This window comes from Mastomys coucha, unplaced genomic scaffold (genome assembly GCF_008632895.1).
Source record: "Mastomys coucha isolate ucsf_1 unplaced genomic scaffold, UCSF_Mcou_1 pScaffold21, whole genome shotgun sequence".
Classification (NCBI taxonomy): domain Eukaryota; kingdom Metazoa; phylum Chordata; class Mammalia; order Rodentia; family Muridae; genus Mastomys; species Mastomys coucha.
In genome coordinates, this window is record NW_022196904.1 from 148,972,987 (window position 1) to 148,994,941 (window position 21,955).

Sequence of the window (21,955 nt, forward strand, 5' to 3'; positions counted from 1 at the left end):
AAAAAATATGATCTTGTAAGGGAACTGCTAGCATTTAGCTCCACTGGATGGATGAACAAATTGATCCAACAAGTTAATTTTAACATAAATGAGGTAAAAAAGAAAAGTGCTAGAAACCACATTTCCCAATCAGAGAGCCTGCATTCAGACTCTGGGTTCTTTAACAACCATGGTTTACTATGCATGCTTAACAGTTTAGGTTTATTATATATGGTCAAAGCAATGGAAGTGTTTTTTTTTTTTTCCAGCACTTACAGCAAACTATCATGGAAGTCATTCATATATTCCTCAATTATTCTTACTTTTTTTACTAAATGCCTTCTTTGAGTATTTTGCACACAATACAGGATGTAGTCCGACTCTAGACTTTTATGGAGGAGAAATCATAAGATGAACAAGTAAAATACCACAGAATTTTAAAGAGTCTGGGGTGGCTAGTGTGTTTCAGAAGAGCAAGCAGGGCACTGTTAGGACAAGTTAGATGAAGGCTTGGAGTCTCTGTATGTGGAGGTCAATGAACAGAGCAGCATTACTGTGTTCGTGGGAGAAGGAGGGCTTCTAATGCAATGGCTCCAAGAGAGAATGAAAACAGGGCCTAGTAGAAGAACAGGTATAAGAAAAGCCACAAGGAATTTCAATCTTAAAGGGAAAGAGAAATAACGGAAGGGAAAGGGAGGAGATGCAAAGTAAGAAGAGAGTGATTCATCAGCTATTCTATTTAATTTATTTTTATGTTTTTTTTATATGTGTGTTTGGCCTTCATGAAGCATGGCTGTAAACCATGTGTATGGCCTGATGTCTGTAGAAGCCAAAAGAAGATTCTGGACCCTCTAGAACAGATGGTTTTAAGCTGCCATGTGATTGCTGGGAATTTGAATCTGGGAACTCTGGAAGAGCAATCAATACTCTTAACTACTGGAATAATTGCTCTGGTCCGACATATTCTTTCTAAGATATGAGAACTAACTGTCTGAATGTGTATTTGCAAACAGAGGTGAAACAGGAAAGTGAGATTAAAGAAGAGTCAGATGTGTCAGAGAAGACAGAAAGGGAACAAGTAGCTGAACGTATTAGAGAGCATTGAGGGCCGTGTTCTGACTTTGATAGCTTTGTTTTCTCTAATGGAAGATTGGGGGAGATAGTACCCATCTCACAAGATTACTGTCTAGATTAAAAGTTAATAGCCCATTTGGGGGCTCAGGTGAGTTACAACTAGTGAACAGATCGGCCAAAATATTACAATTTCATGTTATCATTGTCATCATCATCCTCTCCATCCTCCTCCTCACCTTCATCCTATCACATTCCCATTCATTGACTCTAGTCAAAATTATATGTCTCTAAAAATTACACCAATTTTACAGTTCCTTGACATCAAATAAAATGCACTCCTGAGAGAGAGAGGGAGGAAGAGAGAGAAAGAGATGGGGGAGGGAAGGAGGGAGGGAGGGAAGGAGAGAGAGAGGGAGGGAGGAAGGGGCAGAGGGAGACAGAGAGAGAGAGAGAGAGAGAGAGAGAGAGAGAGAGAGAGAGAGAGAGAGAGAGAGAGAGAGAGAGAGAGAGAGAGAGAGAGAGAGAGAGAGAGAGAGAGAGAGAGAGAAAGAGAGAGAGAGAACAAGAGGAAGTTGTCAACTCTGATATGGTTTGTTTAATACAGTTTCTCTGATATAATTTTAGCACATTAATTCTAAAGCAGCTATAATAAATTGAATCAATTCTGATTTTGTTAAAGTATTTGAAAGCACTACTACATCCGATTGATTCAAATGTTTATCTAACAGTAAATAAATGGGGAACATTTTGAAAATCAATACTTGGTACGTTTCTGATTAGTAAGCAGCAAAAAATGGACATGATCAATACTTGGAAGCCCTGAGCAAAAAGTATTTATTTCCTCTGTGAATAGATTTTGTGATACATGTCCTTCTCTCTCTTGCTGCCTGATTTTCCTGGTGGTCTGGACAGTGCTTCCACGGTCTCCATGCTGCCAGGGACCACTGTAATCTTCCATTCCTCCCCCCATAATTCACCCCCACAGATGGCATGTCTATAGGGCACCTACCCTATTTCAACCTCCAGTGGCTTTCTGTAAGAGGATGGGATGCCATCCCTCTCTGTGACATAGAAAAGCCCGTTGAACTGGCCTTAGACAATTCCACCTTTCTACTGCTTTCTGCTCATACTGTTTCAATTGCCTGAGGTACTCTTCTGTCCTAGAAATACACTGCAAACCTTTTGCTATTCAGGCAAACTTTTTTGCTATTTGCAAAAACCCTTTGCTATTCAGGGTTTTTGGTGCCATCTGTTCCTCCAGAACACTCCTCTTCCAGGTCTTCACATTATCAGCTTATCTTTTATGTCTGCAGATACTGGCTGCTCAAAGGGAATTGTCTACCTTTCCCATATAAAGTAGTGTTGCCCCTTCCAGCTACCAACTATATTTTCTTCACCACATGCATCTCAGTTGAAATATTCTTGTGGATTCTCTGTATTTTGTCTAGGTGATATGGTGTACGGACTATTCATTCCAATACCTGCAGAAGTGGAAAATGTAGGTAGGAAACCAGTGGGCCAAAGTGACTTAAGGTCATAGTGAAAGCTTTCCATTGGTTAGCTGACAGCATCAGTTTACCTGCCTTTGTGCCTTAGGCCCTCCAGTCACCAATAGCTCACTTATTCCTTCTATCCAGACTTCAGAGAAGATAAATTTAGGTTTCACTTGATGCTTCAACACAAGAAAGTAGTCAAACTTTTTCATTTTTCTGATAAAATCTATCCAATATCAACTTGAAATATTGAATGGTATACTCACAGTTATCTAGAAAAACATCCTTTGGGAAAATAAACAATTTGAGACTCACACACACACACACACACACACACACACACACACACACACACACACACACACAGTCACTCACACATACACATTCATACATTCTCTCTCTCACACATACATACACTCACACAATATACTCTCACACACTCACATACATGTGAATGCACACACACAGAGAATCACAGTAAAATTGCAGATGCTTTAAATTGGAGACATTTATCAGAGCAAGAGGAATTGATGATGTAAATAGATAGATAAGGAATAAGGCAAATGACCTCAGAAACAAAGCTCAAAGAATCTGTGCCAGTCTTTGCCATGTTATTTCTAATCTAACTCAAAAAGTAACCTGGTGGAGTCATCTAAAATTCTGCAATCTAGTTGTGAAGCATGAGGGACTAAGGACAACAAGTAAACAGTATTTTTGAAGAAGATATCTTTTTGCTAAGAAGTTTTATTGAGTACCCACTATATTCAGCCAGGGCATTAATAACTTCATGTGGATCATTTTGTCATGAATCCTCTGCAAGTGAGTAGTCTATCATCATACCACTTTAGAAGAAGAAATGGAAACAAGCTATTTGATTTAGTTTAAGTCAGAAGTAAATGAGGAATACTAGACTGGACTCTAGCTTAACTTGAAAGCTTCACTATGCTAAAAACATGAAAACACTGTCCAATCAATTTCGCCTCATTTCAATGGTTTATTGCTGTCATTTTCTATTGAAATGGGAGATAGACCACAAGATAAATCTTCCCCTCTAGGAGTTACTGCCTTTGCTACTACTTCAACTCTAAAAGTTAATGGTTCATCTTAAAGCTGAAGTCTCTTTTTGTTCAGATTAAATCCCAGAAAGATCTTTAAAGGAATGTGGAATAAATCATGCTCTTCTTATTCTCTTGGTTTTGGGGTGCTGGGTATTGGACTAAGGCTTCCTGTATGCTAAGTACATGCTTGACGACAGAGCCTTATCCTAGACCCTAAATGATAGTACTGAAAAACTCCAAAAATTTTGAAACAAATAAAACAAATGAGCCCTATTTTTATGGGCCGCACTAGAATGGCACCCATGGGATTCATGCAGAGATTCAGTGCGATTCCCAGTTGGCAGGTTAATGTGGTTAAGGGTATAGATAGATGTATCTGTACTTAGCAGTCAATGACTGACTATTTGGGTGCTGAAGTCCATTATTAACTGCTTTCTAATATACTTTTTACATATGACTTATCACAATAAAAATGTCTTTTTTTTTTGCAATTGAAATGGGCTTAATTTTTTTCACATTATTTATTTCTCAATAGTCCTATGTGTCTGAATGGTTCTTCATAATCTGTTCTTAAGCCTAACTTTAAAAAAGAAACACTTTTTGCAATCAAAGTGCCATATTTTTATCTGTTTTATGCATTAAGATTCCTCATAGAAACAGGAGGAAGGGGGATGGGATAGAGCGTTTCCTGGGGGGACTGGGGAAGGGGATAAAATTTGAAATGTAAATAAATAAAATATCAAATTAAAAAGACCCTGGCTAATTTCTATTGAGCTACAGACTCTCTAATAAAAATAAAATTTAAAATTTGTTTTTTGGCACCTTATTACTTACCCATATGCCTGTTAGCCAGTTAGCAAAACTACCTATTAGTCTTGGGCATTCTTTATCTGCATGTGTAAAACCACAAGGCTATGTGCTTTACTAATAAATGGATTCTTAATATTGTTGGGAAATTCCAGATTACTCTTTTTTATGAGTGCAATACATTCATAATTGGAAGATTTGAACTAAACTCAAATGGCCATTTTACTGATGGCATACTGTGCAACAACAGTAATTTGTAGTCCACAGCTTTGGCAATGAAACACCAGATAGCTTAGGGTATGTTCATTTGGTATTAAGCACTTTGAAAGGAAATTCTAGACAATGGGTTATGATATTATCTATCTGTAAAAAGTAAACAAGAGTAGGTGAATATGGACATAACTAGAAATGAAAACATCTTCATTAAGCCTAAACTTTTTTCTTTGCTAGAAAGTACTTATAAAACAAATATGTTTTCTCCATCAAATATATTTCAGAATAGTCATAGGATGGCTTAGCTCAGGCTTTTGCTAAAAGTCTAACCCACGCTCACAAAAATATGCACAACTCACTATAATTTTTATTCCTGCTCAAACATGCTAATCAACTGAATGCATCCCACTGTTCCAAATCTGGGCTGAATCTATGAAAACATTGTAGTTTGTATCATTTGTAGTTAACCAAATTTGATGCAATAAACATTTCCAGGATGCTTCCTAGAATTCAATATATTCTCTTAGTTTTGTAAACTCCATAAATATGTATAAAGTGCATGCTCTGCTCTCTTGGGACTACACCTATATGAGGAAGATAAACCCAGAACAAACTCTGATATAAAACATAAATATGATTTGGCTTTTACTTAGCATTAGGAAGACTATCAAAGCAGTGAGCTCAGAGTCGGGGACTAATGATAGTCCAATTCAGCTTGGGCTTGGAGAGGCTTCTGGGAAGAGAGGGCTTTTCAGTAGAGGACTGAAGGACTTGTGGGTAGGCCAGGGAAAACAGAATGTGCTGATGGATAATGAATGAAAGTAGAGGATAGATGCATGATGACAAAGACAAGTGATGTTAGAGCTAGATTAATGATGACATCCAGGGAGCCTATATCCTTTACGTAACTCAAAGTTCTATTCATTAGTCGGAAGAAAGACACCGCTCCTGGAGAAGCATCCCTCTTTCTACAAGTTCTAGCATCTTTACATTTATTTAATTTAAGACAATTTAAGATCTGTAATTTGAAACTGACATTCTATTGCCAATAAATTATGGGGCTAGGTTTTCTGGAGACAGTGGACAGAGACTCTTTCAGGGACATCAAATTAAAATGGTAAGTTGCCTTATTAGAGAGATCTGGCAGTGACAGAAAGACAATATTGCCTCTGGACAAAAGTTAACTAAGTGACACAAAGGGAACATGCCAGGAAGGACCAGGCTGGGTGATTCACCAATACCAAAGGGAAACTGGGAATACCCACTCAACCACCCCACCTCAGAAACTTGCTTCTCAAAGCGCCACTTGCACATATTAATTACTGTATGTCCTCTGTGTGGCTCTAAACACCTAACTACAATGTTCATGGCAGAGGAAATACTAACTCTGAGTTTGTTCACAGAATAGAAACAACACATGATGCTATTGTTCAAGACTTCTCTCCAGGGGCCACTTAGCCCATGAACTTCAGAAATCCTCTAGCTTGGAGAATGCTATGCCTACAAGCTCTGCATGTGAAATTCTTCACCCCAGTTGCTTTGAGCACCTACCATTCTCACACCGTTCTCAAAGGCTTGCCGGGTGAGGGGAGCTGGCCCATCCACAGTCTTGCCATCATCATCTGGGCCCCAGCTGGCACTGTAGATGTGCACATGCTGGGGGTTGTAGCTGACAGACTTTGCTTCCACCATGTCAGTGACATCACCATCCAGCATTCTCACACCTTCAAAGCAGAAAGGAGCAAGCTTGTTACTTATTTCTAGTAGATGATGCTGACACAGCCCACTTAGACAGTTTTGGAGAAGAAAGAATCTATAAGAGGTTTTAAAAATATTTATTTATTTATATATATATTTATTTATTTATTCATTCATTCATTCATTCATTCATTCATTCATAATGTGTATGGATATGTATGCCTGGGTTTATTTGTAATATGTGCAAGAATCCCTAGAGGCCAGAAGAGGGCACTGTGTTTCCTAGAACTAGAGTTTCAAGAAGTTGTGAACTACCATGTGGGTGCTATGAACAGTATACAAACAGGAGGCACCCTTATCCCTCTCCCTCATCACAATACGTTTTCACCAATAGTTCATTGAGCATTTTCCTGGCAAGAAGGTACCATAAACTTTGTAGAAGTTATTCAGGTGAGAAGGGGAGAAAGGATGTTTCACTGTATACAAAAGAAGAAAATTTTGCTTGAAAATAATTTTAGGTCTCTATTCTTTTCCCAGTGTTCCAAATTTTGCTTTGACAAAGATACTCAAGAAATCCGCCATCCTAAATTTCTCTCCATGGAATAACTTGGGTGCATAGTTGTGGAAATCTTCTAACCTTAGCAGTTTTGTAAAAGTTGCAGTTACCAAGTTCACTTGGTCTCCTTTCCTGAATGCCCCATAATCTTAGAACCAGGTGAACTTACTTTATTCCTTTGTTGACAGTTTATTTACAAATTAAATAATGGATGAGAATGCATTTAACATTTCAAATAACTCTCAAAAAGGTTTAACAATATTTAAACATTAATCTTTATTTAAGCACATTCCTACCAGATAGAAACCCAGAATTAACCCTATTTTTCAAAAAGTCACTAATATTCTGAGAAATAATGATGTGTCTAATTTTTGTCAACTAATATGTGTCAACTTTTCCTCCTTATTTTGTAATTTGGCAATTTACAACAACAATGTAACTTCTAATCATTTACTAAAAGACTTGCTTTTATGAAATATCATCACTGAGACTTGTATTATTTTATTTTATTTTTAAAAGTTATTTATTTACTTTACAACCCGACATCAGCCCTTGCTCTCCTTCCCATAGCCCCTAAGTAAGTCCTGCCCCCATTCTACCTTCCCCCTCTCTTTTGAGGAGAAGCCCCCCCTCTAGGTGTCACCCCCATCAGATATCTCTTCCCTAATTCTATTACAAACTATATGCCTTGCATGTGAGGAGTCAAATTCTAGTTCAGAATGTTCTTATTTCTTGAGTCATCACTATGCATTCATCTTTTTAATAAAGTACAGTTGATCATGGTCAGCAGCTGTGAGGGGCTTCAGAGTTCATTCATCTCTTCCCTCAGGGTCAGTCAGGATGCTGGGTCTGGAATGGAATGTCACTGCAGCAACAGAAGATGTAAGTCCTCATGTGAGAGTTGACTGTTGTGGTACCAAGGTAGCCTCGGATCAGATTCTCCTGGGTGGCCAGGGGGCTCAAACACTCTTATCAGGAAGAGCCTATGACCCTCTTAGTGTAGATGCCTCTGAATGTAGCTAGTTATTGGTCAACAAGCTGTCAACCCCAGAAATTAAGGGGGAAATAAATAAAGTAGATCACTCAGGTGTATTCTGATGTCCCTAGCAATCAAGGGGATCTCAGGAACCCGCATTAAGTACAGCTATATTGTGGTTCCTCCATATATAGCTTTGTTTTTGGTGACATCAGTTACCCATGGTCAACTGAGGTCCAAAAATATGGCTCAGAAAATTCTAGAAATAAGCAATTCATGTTTTAAGTAACTTTTCTTCCAAAATTTTGTTTCATTTATTAGTTGTTGTTAGCCTTCTGCTATACTCAGTCTAGAAGATAAATGACCACAGGCTATATAGAGAGGGCTGGGAACTGACTGTTTGAGACAGTCACTGGGAGTCTGGATGAAGGGAGGCTATTGTACTCTAAATCTTTCATGCCCTTATCCTGGTTAGGAATGCCACTTTTTAATAATATTAGACTAACAATTTAGTAGCAAATAGGGCTACTATAGCAAATAGGGAGAAAGGTGGAATTCACTTTTCAACACTGATTCATACTGCATTGGCTAGATATTTACAATAAACACATCTGTCCCCAAGTTTGATTATATGTGAGCTTACATACATATATGCATAAATACATGAATATCTGACTATGTATTTATCTATCTTTGTATGTATGTATGTATGTATGTATGTATGTATGTATGTATGTATCAGGCATCAATTTACACACACACACACAAACACACACACAGTATATACACATGCATAGTCTGGACTCACAGTAACAGTATCACTACATTCTGGGATTATAAGAAGAGATTTTACCATTTAGCATTTTAGTTACACTTAAAAGTCACCTTTAAAAGCTTAGGCACTAGATACAGAAACAAGACATTGTGGTTTGATGTTTCCATTAAAACTTCTTAATGACTCCAGTACCAATTCCAAGTTAGTACAGATATTAACAGAACATATTTCTATAATCATTACTGGGCAACATCCCTGTGCAAGTCTGTTGAGAAGAACTGTATTTGTGATGTATTGCGGATCTTGTAGTAAGTGTCCATCATTGTTCTGAAAATCATCTTTCACATGAGTATTGTGCTGTCAGCCATAGTTGCGCCTTGTCATGCACAGAAGCACTAGTTTGAAAAGGATTCTGAAAATCAGTTAGCCAAGAGCTTCCTGGCTCCTGTGTACATCCCTGGAAGTGTCCCATACCTCCAATCTTGGCGTTGAAAGCGATCCCAACAGTGCAATGAGAGTTGTTTGCAGTGGCTGCCACTTCTCCGGCACAGCGCGTCCCATGCCTGCAGCAGAACAGACAGAGTTTCTAAAGTAACAGTCTCCATTCTCACCAGCTCTATGTGTCACTGCCAAAGTGGTGAAGGAAGCATCTAGCTGTGGGTGTTTCAAGAACTTCCTACCCAAGGAGCACTAAAACTTGTCTGCGGCAAAGTATTTAGCACTTCATCATGCAATTTCAGGTTGTAATTCTGAAGATATTTATTTTTGCTATGTTGCTATTCTAAGTAGAAAAATCACCCTAAAAGCTGAAAATGGACCATATAACTTGTTGGGGACTGTTTTATATTATCTAATAGACTAGCCACCTATTAGGCTACACGTTTAACATGTGACTACAGAATATCATCTCAAGTTTTAATCTTATTGTATTCTGAATAAATTTAAAGACTAATAATGGGTTTAGGTACAAGAAATGCTACAAATATGGATATGAAAATGTACCATTTTAAATTTCATTTTTTTAGTTTTCTGAGAATTTTGTAATTATAATTTTCCAGTTCTCCCTCTTCTTTCCTCCAGCTTCTCTTGTGTCTCTTCTCCCACATGCTCTCTAATCCACAGTCTCCTCTTCAGTAACCACTACTGTCTGCTTTTTAAACTGTACAGATAAATACAGATCGTTTCTCCAACAAAAAAATTATCCAAAGTGTGATATGCTATTTAATTGCAGAAATATTGCATAAAACAAATACCTTAGTAATTGTCCTAAACCAATTGTATGTACATTATTGAGGCACATCAAGACAGTTCATTTGTTCATTTTCATCTTTTTTATAGTTCTTAAAAATGAGGTCATTCCAAAAAAACAAAACAAAACAAAAAAAAAAGGCTTGGGTTTAACCTTTTTTTTAAACTTCCCGTTTACTTTTTGCCACATAATGCTTGTTGCTCAGAAAAATCTGGCTGAAGCAAAGGTGTTGTTTGGAAGAAAATGAATACATCAAGAGATCATCAGACAGAGTAAATCACGTTAGCCTCAAAAAGACATACTGCATGCTCTCATTTGTGGTTCCTGGATTGTATATATCTGCACAAACCATGCATGTATATCTCCCATGAGAAGCAGATTTAAGGAGGGTATACATGGATGGTACACACTCAAAGTATATACCTGAAGAAAAAATTGTCCTTATAAGGCCCATAACTGTGTACAATGAATATAATATACCAATACAAAAAATATTCTGGCTGAAAGACATTTCTATCACTTTGTCCAAGAACCTCAGAGGAAGTTCAGAAGAAACTGTTCAGAAGTCACGGCCTAGAATAGTATTGAGACAATTGCTACATCACCACTGAGGCTAGAAGAAAGCCACTCAAACAGGACTAATGTCTGCAAGGCTGGGAAGAGAGCTGAGGTCCCCCAAAGGCAGGTGTGTGTGTGTGTGTGTGTGTGTGTGCATGTGCGTGTGTGAGTGAGTGACGTCTGGTGCTCATTTCTATCTCCATTTTAGAGGTGAGAGCACCCAGAGGATTGGAGATATAAGGACATCTGTGGAAAGAGAAGAGAGCCCCGGTCTCCACAAGTTACTAGCTCTCAACCTTTGAAATTCTACTCTACCACTTCTTAATTTATATTACATCTGCTAGGACCTTCTTGTCATTAGATATAATTAATGTCTCTCCAAGTATAAACAAATTCTAGGCATATAGGCATGTTTGCTAAAAGAGACATTCCATACTTCTCTTTTCACCGAGTAATGCCATACATATATTTCTATACAAATATTAGTCTGGATATGTTAGTGCCAATTAATACATTGGATTATTCTTTATGTGGTAATATAAATAAATAACATGTGATTTTTGTACTCATTTGTCTGTATGAATACATACAGACATGCACAAATTCTTTTAATATATCTTTTTTCCCCAAAATGTTACCCAGATTTTTACTAATACAAACAAGAATATGAATAACGATTTTGAGCATATACATCTTTTACCAACTGAAGATAAGTTATAAGAACTATAATTGCTGGACTAAAGAGTACAGTGGATAGTAGAATCACTGTACTGTAGAATTAAAAGTAGAGTGGATAGAAATAGATAACTTTCAAAAAATGTAACTACTCTACATGGAAACACACCATTAATGTTGGTACAGGGTTGTGGAGACAGCTCAGTTAGTAAAGTGCTTGCTATGCTAGCATGAGAACCTGAACTCAGATCCTTAGAACCTATGTTAAAAAGTCAGTGACAGTAGCGTGAGTCTGTAAGCACATCTCTGGAGACCACTGGCCAACCATTCAAGATGCATCCATTCATTGTGCATCCAATGACAGAGGGTCTCAAAAATCAGGTAGGAAGATATTAAGGAAGATACTCAACATCTTCTAAGCCTACACACACACACAAACACACACACACACACAACAACATGCCATTATAGCTATAATGTGTGCATGTAATACATGCACCAGAGAGAAAGGGAGAGAAAAGAGGAGAGAAAAAGGGAGAGAGCATGATTATATTCTATACTATGTATTCCTAGTGATATACTTGATACCAATAGGAAAAATGGAGAAACTTGAATATCAATATGAAGAATGGAGAAACTATCTGTATAAACTCTGTACACTTATACCTCCATGCATGAAAATTTCATTCTCTTATCTTTGCTCATGTGGCACAAAAACTGCCTTGTTTTTGGTTCTCTCCCTTGGGACATCTACTGAATGCACACACATGCGCATATGGACACATTTACCAACATGCCTTTTGGGACATCTTTGGGGCTATTCAGTCATTACTTCTAGTTGTTTTATGAACAGCTTTTTTGAAGTCTTGGTTCAAATGTCTCACACTGCCTTTCCTGCCATCTCTGTTGTAAAAAGGTTTCCAAGTTTGAGAAGTGTTTTCACTGAAGGAAATTTTAGGTTGTCACATCCAGTTATTATTGGATATATTATGATAATTATCCTTCCCTGCTAATATTTTATATTTTTGTGTGCTTGCTCTCTCTCTGTCTCTGTCTCTCTCTCCTCACCTCTCTCCCCTCCCTCCCTTCTTCCCTCCTCCTCCCCTTCCTCCTCCTTCTTCTTCTCTTCCTCCACCCCATCTCTGTTGGGAGTATGTGTGCCATGTGCAGATGTCAGGAACAATTGTGATATTGCTCAGTTTTTTTCCATCTACCTTTAGGCAGGCTTCTGGGATTGAGCTCAGGTCTACAGTCTTGGGCATCAAGCCCATTTACTTGCTGAGCCACCTCACATCTCTGGTCATATCACTTTAATCATTAGAAAAACTAACAAACATTAAAAGAACAATGATTACTTCATTGAGTCCAAAACACAACTAGTAATTTTGTCTTGATCCCAGACGTTAAGTCTGAGTGATCATTGGGCTTTTGCTTAATATTACCTTAAGTTGTAAGTTATTTTTATTCAAATTTCTAATTCTTTTGTGAGCTTGCTGCTCAAATATTCCATCGTATTGCTTATTAACTAATTCTGAATGCTAGTTGAACAAAAATGTGTAGCACATGCCTTTAATCCCAGCACTAGAGATACAGTGGGAGGGGAACTCTGTGAGTTCAAGACCAGGCTGGTCTACATAGTAAGTTCCAGAACATCCAGGGCTACATAGTAAGACACTTTCTTAAGTAAAACAAAACAAAGATATCTTTCAGTTGAGTGGAACCCCATGTAGGGTAACTGATTATTGATGTGTTCACGTCCAGTGATGTTACTTCCCATCAGAATGTTCTCTTACCAGGTGGTAATCCTATGAGTTGAGTCATAGAAACTGAACAAAAGATGGGTAAATTCATCAATACTGCAAACAGCACACACTTTAAGAGTATCTGACCCTGGGTTGTCAGTGTGTCATACCCATGTCTAAGCTACACCACCTGGTCAGAGTAACTCTGAGGTTTCTTTTTTTAACTCTAAAAATTACCATTACTGTTATTATTCTGACCAATGAATGTTTATAGTTACAGGTACATTCTTTGCTCTGTATCTGTTTGTAGTGTGTACTTTCTTCCAGCATTTATGTGGTCTACCTCAGAGTTGTTTGTTCGCTTCAGAAGAATGATGTAACTCTTAATGAAGACAATTACATGCATTCAAGAATTCTTGATCACCACCACCTTTCAGATGTCAGTTCACTCTCTCCCACTAGACACTGGTCTAGAGAATCTGCTTCCAGTCACTATGCAGATTTTTCTTAGAAATACCTTAGAAATAACTCTGCAGAATTCCTAGCTGTTCTTTCCAAAGGCTGCTCTTCATTGTTCCTTCCATGCTTCTTCTTTTGGGACAATGAGTCATCAATGGATATCCATTTTTATTACTTTCGTGGTTAACCTCTGGGACCTCACGACTCTCTCTTAATAGGTTACCTTCTGTACAGTTCTGCCAGTTCTCTATTCTACCTCTCCTAACCAGTCATGATGAATTTGCTATTTAATCCATTCAAGGTGGACTCACTTCAATTTCTATTTCATTTTTTTTTTAAAGTTTTCTTTTTGTTCTTTAAAAAAAAAAATCTGGTTAGTTGATTCTGATAATCTCCTCTTAACATCTTTTGATATTTCATTTTGTGAATATATAAATTAAATACAAGGATTATGAAATAAAAAAATCCAATCAAATTACTATGCTTACTGCTATGTGATTTTTCCAGGGTGTTATTTTTCCAAACATAACTGTTGAAGGTTCCACTGATGGAGTCACGTTGCTTGTGCTTTTGTGTTTTTGCACCTTCTGAGGCTCATGTGGAAAGTTCATTCTTCCAAAGAAAATTTAAATTTGTTTCTGCAGCTATTTGGCAGTCAGCCAACACAAGTAGTATGAATTGCAGGTGTGATTGTTTCTACCTTCCTTCCTTCCTTCCTTCCTTCCTTCCTTCCTTTCTTTCTTTCTTTCTTTCTTTCTTTCTTTCTTTCTTTCTTTCTTTCTTTCTTTCTTTCTTACTTTTTAAAATTTATTTACCTGTTAGTTCTTAAAGCTATACCATCATTTGATTTCTTGTGCCAACTATAACCTAGGTTGAGAATGTCTAACACACCCACTGGTTCACCGTCTATAGTTCTTTCCTCATTGAGGTAAGGAAGACAATGCCTATGGCTCCATATTATGCAAGAGTTCTTTTTTCATGCCCCATTAAACTACGCTGTCTTTGTCTTCCATCTCTGGGGTTCCTGAAACACATCTCCCATCAGGGTTAGAGCTGTTTGCTCACTGGAGACAAGCTAGTGCCCAGTCAGTGTTATGTCTTTATATCTTCCCAGAGAAATTCTCATGGTGTCCTACCAGGTTAGCCATCCATAGAAAGTTCTTTAATACCTTCCTGGGAATTTTGGAAGTACTGTACTAGCAGAGATAATACTGAACGTCTGCTTTCCCACACCGTTTAAAAATTGAATAATTAGCTTGTTTCTGCATTCCTCAAATGTGACAAACGTTGGCATCAATTACATACACACAGAGAATGCTTCATTGACTGTTTCCTTCCAATAAAAGCTTCTTGCAAAGATGTCTTTTTATTGTTCTTCAAAATTATATATAAACCATTATCATGAAATGGTGAAATTATCTGAGGTGAACTCCCTCTCTCCTGCTTACTCATGTTTAAAATATCAGTTAGGTAATATACCATCACATAATGTCACCGACACAAATGACTAGCTAGACTACATTTAAACAGCCCATAAGCTTTGGATGACCATAATGGCTTCCCCACACAATACCAGTGACCTTTTTACTTTTACATCTTATTTAGACTCAGTATTTTGACATGGATTTAGAGAAAATCACAGGGGAATAATTATCACCTTGACTGGTCTGAAGTTCAAGTGTGTGAGCAAGCCTCTGAAGAACAGGGTGGGCGGCATCGATAACGTCATGTCAGCTGAACACTAACATCAGAAACACGGCTCTGTTTTTCAGATACAGCTTTTCTCAAAGATCAAATATATACTCTAGAGTGTTTTTAGAATAATGAAAAAATACTAGAAAATATATTATTAAACTGTCACACAAAGAATACCTAAGTAAGAGCTTTACTCCAAGGCACAGGTAGTAAGGACTCTTCAGTAATTGGGAGCTATTACAACTCTGTGCATATTAATAATTTTACACACTATGGTGAAAATTTTAAAAAATCACCCAGTTACACCCATTATAATGAACTGGCTTAAAAGAAACTGTACACTAAAAAATAAATTGGATATGGACATGGTACCACTTTAAAGGTGTTTCTTTTTTTCTTTTTATATATTTTTTATTACATATTTTCTTTATTTACATTTCAAATGATATCTCCTCTCCTGGTTACCCCTCCGAAAACATATCAAAAACAAAAACAAAAACAACAAAAAATTAACTTTATTTCCTCTCCCCTCCCCCTGCTCACCAACCCACCCTCTCCCACTTCCTGGCCCAGGCATTCCCCTACACTGGGGCATAGAACCTTCACAGAGCCAAGGGCCTTTCCTCCCAAAGGTGTTTCTTAATGTATCATTTCTTTGACTCTGGGATAGTTTTAGAATTCTGGTAAGTGTGAAACATATTGTTAACATAATTTCCCCTCAATAGAAAATTTAAACTCAAAATACTGACACCAAAGCATGTTAATCTTTGGGCTTCTGCTCTTTTTTTACTTATATTTTATTATCTTCCATCCTCAGTTCCTTACAAAGACCCAATGTAATTTAAAGGCTCAAGACATTTCGATGGCGCTGTGTCACTTCAGGGCATCTGCTAATCAATGTGAACACATAAAGCAAGGTGATTGTGGGTGAACAACTTCACTCATAGGTTGTGCAGTATAAGCTGTGATTAAAGGCCGTCATCTGCTTCCTTCCCTCCCGCCATGCCCGCTCAGCATGCTGCTGGGGGAACTTCATTCCCTCCAAGGGAGTTAGTGGGGTTAGAAGTCGTAACTTACATAAGCTTTAACAGAACTTAAGGTAAGATGTGAGCAAGCTCAGCGACGAACCAGAGATCAGGATGAATGGAGAGTTCTCCCTTTGCGCTTGCCATCATGTCTTGTGAAAGAGAAAGTTGTATGTGTAGGTATCCAGCAAAGGCAAGTGGCTAACCAACTTTTGTCTGCTTCCTTCGATTCCTGACACAAGGATCTCTAACTTATCCATGGATCCTGTCAATCTCCACCCAAGCTCTTCCCATTGGACATCTGGTGTGCTCATTCTTTTTTGGGGATGTTTGTTTTATACAAATCTTAGAGCAAACCATGTACTTCAAAAGCCTTCTTAGAGGGAGAAGAGGCAGCCATCTATAGGGATATCTTCAAAAGTGGTAGTCTTGACTCTTTTTGTCATGTGTGATAATACTTTATTCATATTGTAATAGCACATTGTACTTGCCCAGTAGGTAAAGCAAGCAGGATTTCTCTTATTTTACAAATGAAAATGATTATTCTGGCAGATGGTGAATGGAAGATATGAAACACAAGAGGATAAAGGGTAATCCCAAATGTCCTGGGTGTGTAACTCTGGCTTTTCAGGACCCCACCCAACCTGATCCATGGCCCACAATCCACAAATTCTGAATGGAGACCAAGATTTCATTGTTTGTTTACCCACAAACCTATTCTCTTAATGCAGCTGATGCTCTGTAAGAAAAAGAACAGGACTATTTAACAGCATTTTTTAACAACCTCATTATCTTAAAACACAGGCCTAAACCTATGGCCTTTCCTCATTCTATCCACCATAGCCTATAAAAGTAACTAATTCATTGTTAATAGAATGAACATAAAAACATATCCTAGCCCACATTTAAAGAATTAAGAAATTGTTTTGTTTATCATAAAAACCCATTCTTTGCCTGCTTCTGTTTTTCTTCCCTCAAACATGTTTCATGGAATGATTCAGGTATGACAGAAACCTCACATAGGCACGCAATCACTACAGTCTACACACTGGTATCCTATACACTAATATACACTAGTATACTAACCAGGGCCATGAAACAGGCCCTTGGTTTGGCTGCCTGCTTAATATTCCCGATCTGTACCTGTTATGGGTTTGGTCCTCTCCTTGGCTTTAAGTAATTGGTCTTCCATGTGATGCTTAAGTTGGTTTCTAGGAAGTCAATGGCTCATGCTTGTCTGCATCTCCTTGTGACTCCTTTAATACTCTTCCCTCCCCTCCCTCCCCTTGTCCCATGCAAGGCTAAGAGGGGTCTGAACCAATTTCCCAAATTGGTTCTCCAATTTACCATAACCTCTTACAAGAGAGTTCTCTTTAGTGTTCTTAAACGCCAACCCAATAGTTTTAATTCTCTATAACTAGAGCTTTTGAAACAATTTCAGTGTCATTTCCTACCATAAACAGAGGCCTGAGGCACTGTCTCATGTACCTCTTAACTACAAATAGACAGAAATTACTCATTCCTGCTGATTTCACCTTAGCTAGGAATCAAGTGGTTTCTTTTAACAGTTCACTATTGTAGATCTGGAAGGCCTAACTTTTCCTTGGGAGGCCAGCTTCGTCCGGTAGATATTTGTGGTACAGAAAGAAACATTGTCTCCAACCCAGGAAAACCTGTGTCTCTCCATATCTTCTTCCCTTTCTGCATTTCCTTTTCTTTTCGTTTTTATCTTTTGAAAAGGAATCGTACTCTGTAGCCCTGGAAAATCAGAACTCATCCTAGAATTGAGGCATCTCCTTGCCTCTGTCTCCTGATTACTGGAATCACAAGTATATGTCTCCATACCCACTTCTAACACCTAACACAAGTAAACTGCTCAGAATACTTGGTTGACAATTGCCAAAGCACATTCCAAAATATACGTTATTGAACAATGTTAGTCCCTCCCTTACTCCTCCATTTTCTCTTATCTTCTTTTGAAATGTTTAACTCTTATTTTGAAAGCTTGGAACCTACAAAACTGAATAGTCTGAGGTTTACTACATTGGCACCGGAGACTCTCAGTGAGTGATTAACAGACCCTCACTGGCCTATGGATAGTGTGGCTAAGCTTTCTAGCTTTTCTGGATGACATCTAAGAAAAGTAAGACACTAACTAGCAAACAACATTATCTAAAAAGAAAACTGGACACTAGTGTAGCTGTTTAGAACTATCGTTGTAGCATATGGATGGCTAAGACAAGTTTACAGCCAGTCCAGGCTTATAGCTAGAGCCCATCTCAACAAACAAACATCAAAACATGGCTCTTGAACTACTGTGACCTGGGAGGTCTGGGGCCAGGACTGTAAACACATGATGAGAAGTCCCAGTTTTGAGCTTCTGAGACTAGACTCAGGAAATGGTAATGTCCCTTCCTTACATGCTCCTGGAAGCTAACAATTCATAGACTTTCTCAAGTAAAGTGATACTCTTTCCCAAGTATCACTTGTCAGGCAATGGTAGTATATCATTAGAGATGAAAATAATGGCTAGGAATGCTAGGGGGGTTTGGGGAGGACTGGGAAACTGAAGGGGCTGGTAGACTGAGGGCTAGAGGGCTAGGGAGGGGGGCTGGGGACTAGGGAGACTAGAAGTAGCTAGGGTGCTAAGGGGCTGGAGGGTCTCAGGTGATAAATTGCTAGGCACATAAGCAGGAGGGCCCCACTTTGGATCCCCAGTACTCAGGTAGAAGACAGTGCATGGCAGTGGTGCCTACAGGAGGATCCTTGGGGCTTGCTGTCAAGTCTAGCTGAATCAGTGAGCCCCAGGTTCAGTGAGGAACCTTGATTTAAAGGTAAGGTGGAAAATGATTGAGGAAGACATCTAACTGATGTCTGACCTATACATGTGCTCACGCACACTAATGAGAAAGAACTGGGCTGGATACTACCATACTGACATGTTATTTGTCTATTTTAAGAAAACAAAATTTTCTTCTAGCACCTTGTGAGCTCTATGAGTTTGACTAACTGAATCTAAGGCCAGTGGCATGATGCTGCTAGTCATATGCACATGATTATCAAGTACTGTGGCACATGCTAACAAGGGTTTAGAAGCAAAGCACTTTAAGGATTTCTGCTCCAGTTGTTCTGGTTTGGGGTTGTTGCCAGTGAACATGCTCAGTATGCAGGCCAAACAACTACCCATCCTGCCACCGAGGCTGATTTTCCTATAATTTTGCATTATCATAATTAGAAGAAAATTTCATAATTAGAACTCAGTAATGCATGAAGTATGAGGTGTATGCTGAATGCATATGCCAAGAGACTGGAAAAGACCCATAAAGGTAAGGAAAGAAAACACAGCCTGCATTTAATATGAGTTTCATTCTTTTGTGGTCTTTTTCTATACATTTCCCCCTTCCTCAAATGTTCCCAGAAAGTCACATTATATAAGTACCTCTTAAGTAACAAAATAATACATGGGGGTTCTAGAATGTACTCAAAATATATAATATTTCACCTGTACCAGTACCCCATACACAGTTTATAGCCACTACTGTAATGATGTAACTCAAACACATAAAACTACACTCTTGGCTTCCATCTCATTAATTTTTCTGAATCACCCATTTGGTAGTGAAAACAAAACAAGAAACTGAAGGGTGTGTTTGTCACAAAGAGTTCAAAGGTGAGAACGACACATGTGACATGATGTAGTGTCAATGGCTCCTCTTAGCCAAGAAATCTTAAAAAAAATAATGTAAACACTCGCTGATCATAGGTAAACTGCCCAACTACTGAGGACACAAGTCTTATGTTTCAAGCAGTCAGCAGTGAAAAAGTGTGACTATGGTATATTTCTATTTATCTGAAATATGGGTAACAATGACTCTGGTCATTGGATTCTCTTAGGGTTAGCCAACTTCCTTTCACCAAGACGCTTCAGGCACTTCAGGTCTGAGCAGTACCTGAGTCCTCTTTCAATCTGGATGAAAGTTAAAGCAAAGCTAAAGCAGACAGAAAGACAGACATACATACATACAGACAGACAGACAGACCAACCATCTCACTCACACAAATGCTTCTTATTCACTCAGGTATCACGCACTCCTTCTAGTCAAGTGACACCAGAAGAGCACCAGCCTTAGTTTCAACTCTGGTGTCTTGTGACGTTCATGTCATGTCCACACACACTTGAAGGTTTTTTAACATTACAGAAGAACTAACCCAACAGGTAGGGAAGATCTCCTTTAAAGAAACCCTAATTCCTAATCATCAAGTTTGCAGTTTAATGTATGTATACAGCACATAGTACGTTTCATGTAAAAAATAGCAAATGGGATAGGCATTGGTCATGATGGTGTTTGCATGCATGCAAGGGCATGAATTGGTAAACATTGCCTGTAATGAGACTGACTTTATGTGGCAGCAGGAAGCTTTGGCACTTGCTCTTCTTTCTCTTTGCCTTCTGAAAATATGAAAACCATCCTTGGCTAGATGATCCTCAGCCTAGTTATTAAAGTCTTTGTTTTCTAGGCATAGTGGAAGTAAAATCTGTCTTCTTAGGGCCCTAAACCATACATGCATCTATCTTTTTAAAAGTCTATTTTATTGATGCTGAATTCAGCTTTATACAGTTTCCTCACTTTAATAAATGCTCTGCATAGCCATTGAAATATCAATGTCTGTGGCTGGAGAGAACACAATCATATGGGCTGAGTGAGTTTCACACCCCTGCACCACTTGACAAGTCAGGTAGTGGCACTGCACACCTGTACTCCAGCTGTAGTTAGTCAGGTGGTGGCACTGCACACCTGTACTCCAGCTGTAGTTAGTCAGGTGGGGGCAGTGCATACCTGAAATCCAGCTGTAGTTAGTCAGGTGGTGGCAGTGCATACCTGTACTACTCCAGCTGTAGTTAGTCAGGTGGCGGCAGTGTACACCTGTCCTCCAGCTGTAGTTAGTCAGGTGGCGGCAGTACACACCTGTACTCCAACTGTAATTAGTCAGGTGGTGGCAGTGCACACCTGTACTATTCCAGCTATAGTTAGTCAGGTGGTGGCAGTGTACACCTGTCCTCCAGCTGTAGTTAGTCAGTTGGGGGCAGTGCACACCTGTACTACTCCAGCTATAGTTAGTCAGGTGGTGGCAATGCACACCTGTACTACTCCAGCTGTAGTTAGTCAGATGGTAGCAGTGCATACCTGTACTATTCCAGCTGTAGTTAGTCAAGTGGTGGCAGTGCACACCTATACTACTTTAGCTGTAATTAGTAAAGACTTCAGGGTCTCTGGGGCTTAGTGGCTTCCAGCCTCATACAGAACATCTGAGCCCACAGTAGAGAGACCTTGCCTCAAAAAAAAAATACATAGAGCATGATAGAGCATTCTTATCCTGATCTCTAAACGTGTACAAGTGTGTATACCACCCTCCCACAAACATGTATGCATATTATATGCTCACATACACACAAATAGATGTATACACACATATACTCCCACCCACACACAAAGAATACTTAATACAATATACAATTTAAAATTTAGACTTAGACATAAAAGCCAATGTGGGCAGAAAAAAATGTTCTAAATATTATCAGATTGTTTCTTATATATAATTCCTCACATTTAATTCTATTTGGTTTCCACAATGACCTTGTACTATAAGTATTATCTCCAAATTACAAATATGGAAATTGATTTTTTTATGGGTTAAGGGACTACCCTAAGCTAATGCAACTAATTTGTTTTGAAAGAGGTTGAATTCAGATCTCTCGAATTCAAGTCCTAAGGTTTTTGCACAATAATAAAACAAACATTCAAGGTGGAATATGCATGTGGCCCCTGGCTTGTCCACACTTTTCAGGGCCAGAACAAAGCAATGGTGATTTGAGACATTTCCTGAGACAAGTATTCTCAGGCTGTGCCCTGAAGCTCTTATG

The 21,955-nt window shown here is 38.5% G+C and overlaps 1 protein-coding gene across 2 annotated transcripts in view; it reads right to left on the reverse strand.

The window, feature by feature from the left end:
• Pcsk5 (proprotein convertase subtilisin/kexin type 5) overlaps positions 1-21,955 on the reverse strand; it is a 416,074-nt gene that overhangs the window by 243,123 nt on the left and 150,996 nt on the right. For both annotated transcript variants that reach the window (XM_031389877.1, XM_031389876.1), the window contains exons 6-7: positions 9,104-9,192; positions 6,176-6,348 (exon numbers count right to left, since the gene is read on the reverse strand). In XM_031389877.1, the coding sequence (XP_031245737.1) occupies positions 6,176-6,348; positions 9,104-9,192 (262 nt within the window). The remainder of the gene's footprint in view (positions 1-6,175; positions 6,349-9,103; positions 9,193-21,955) is intronic.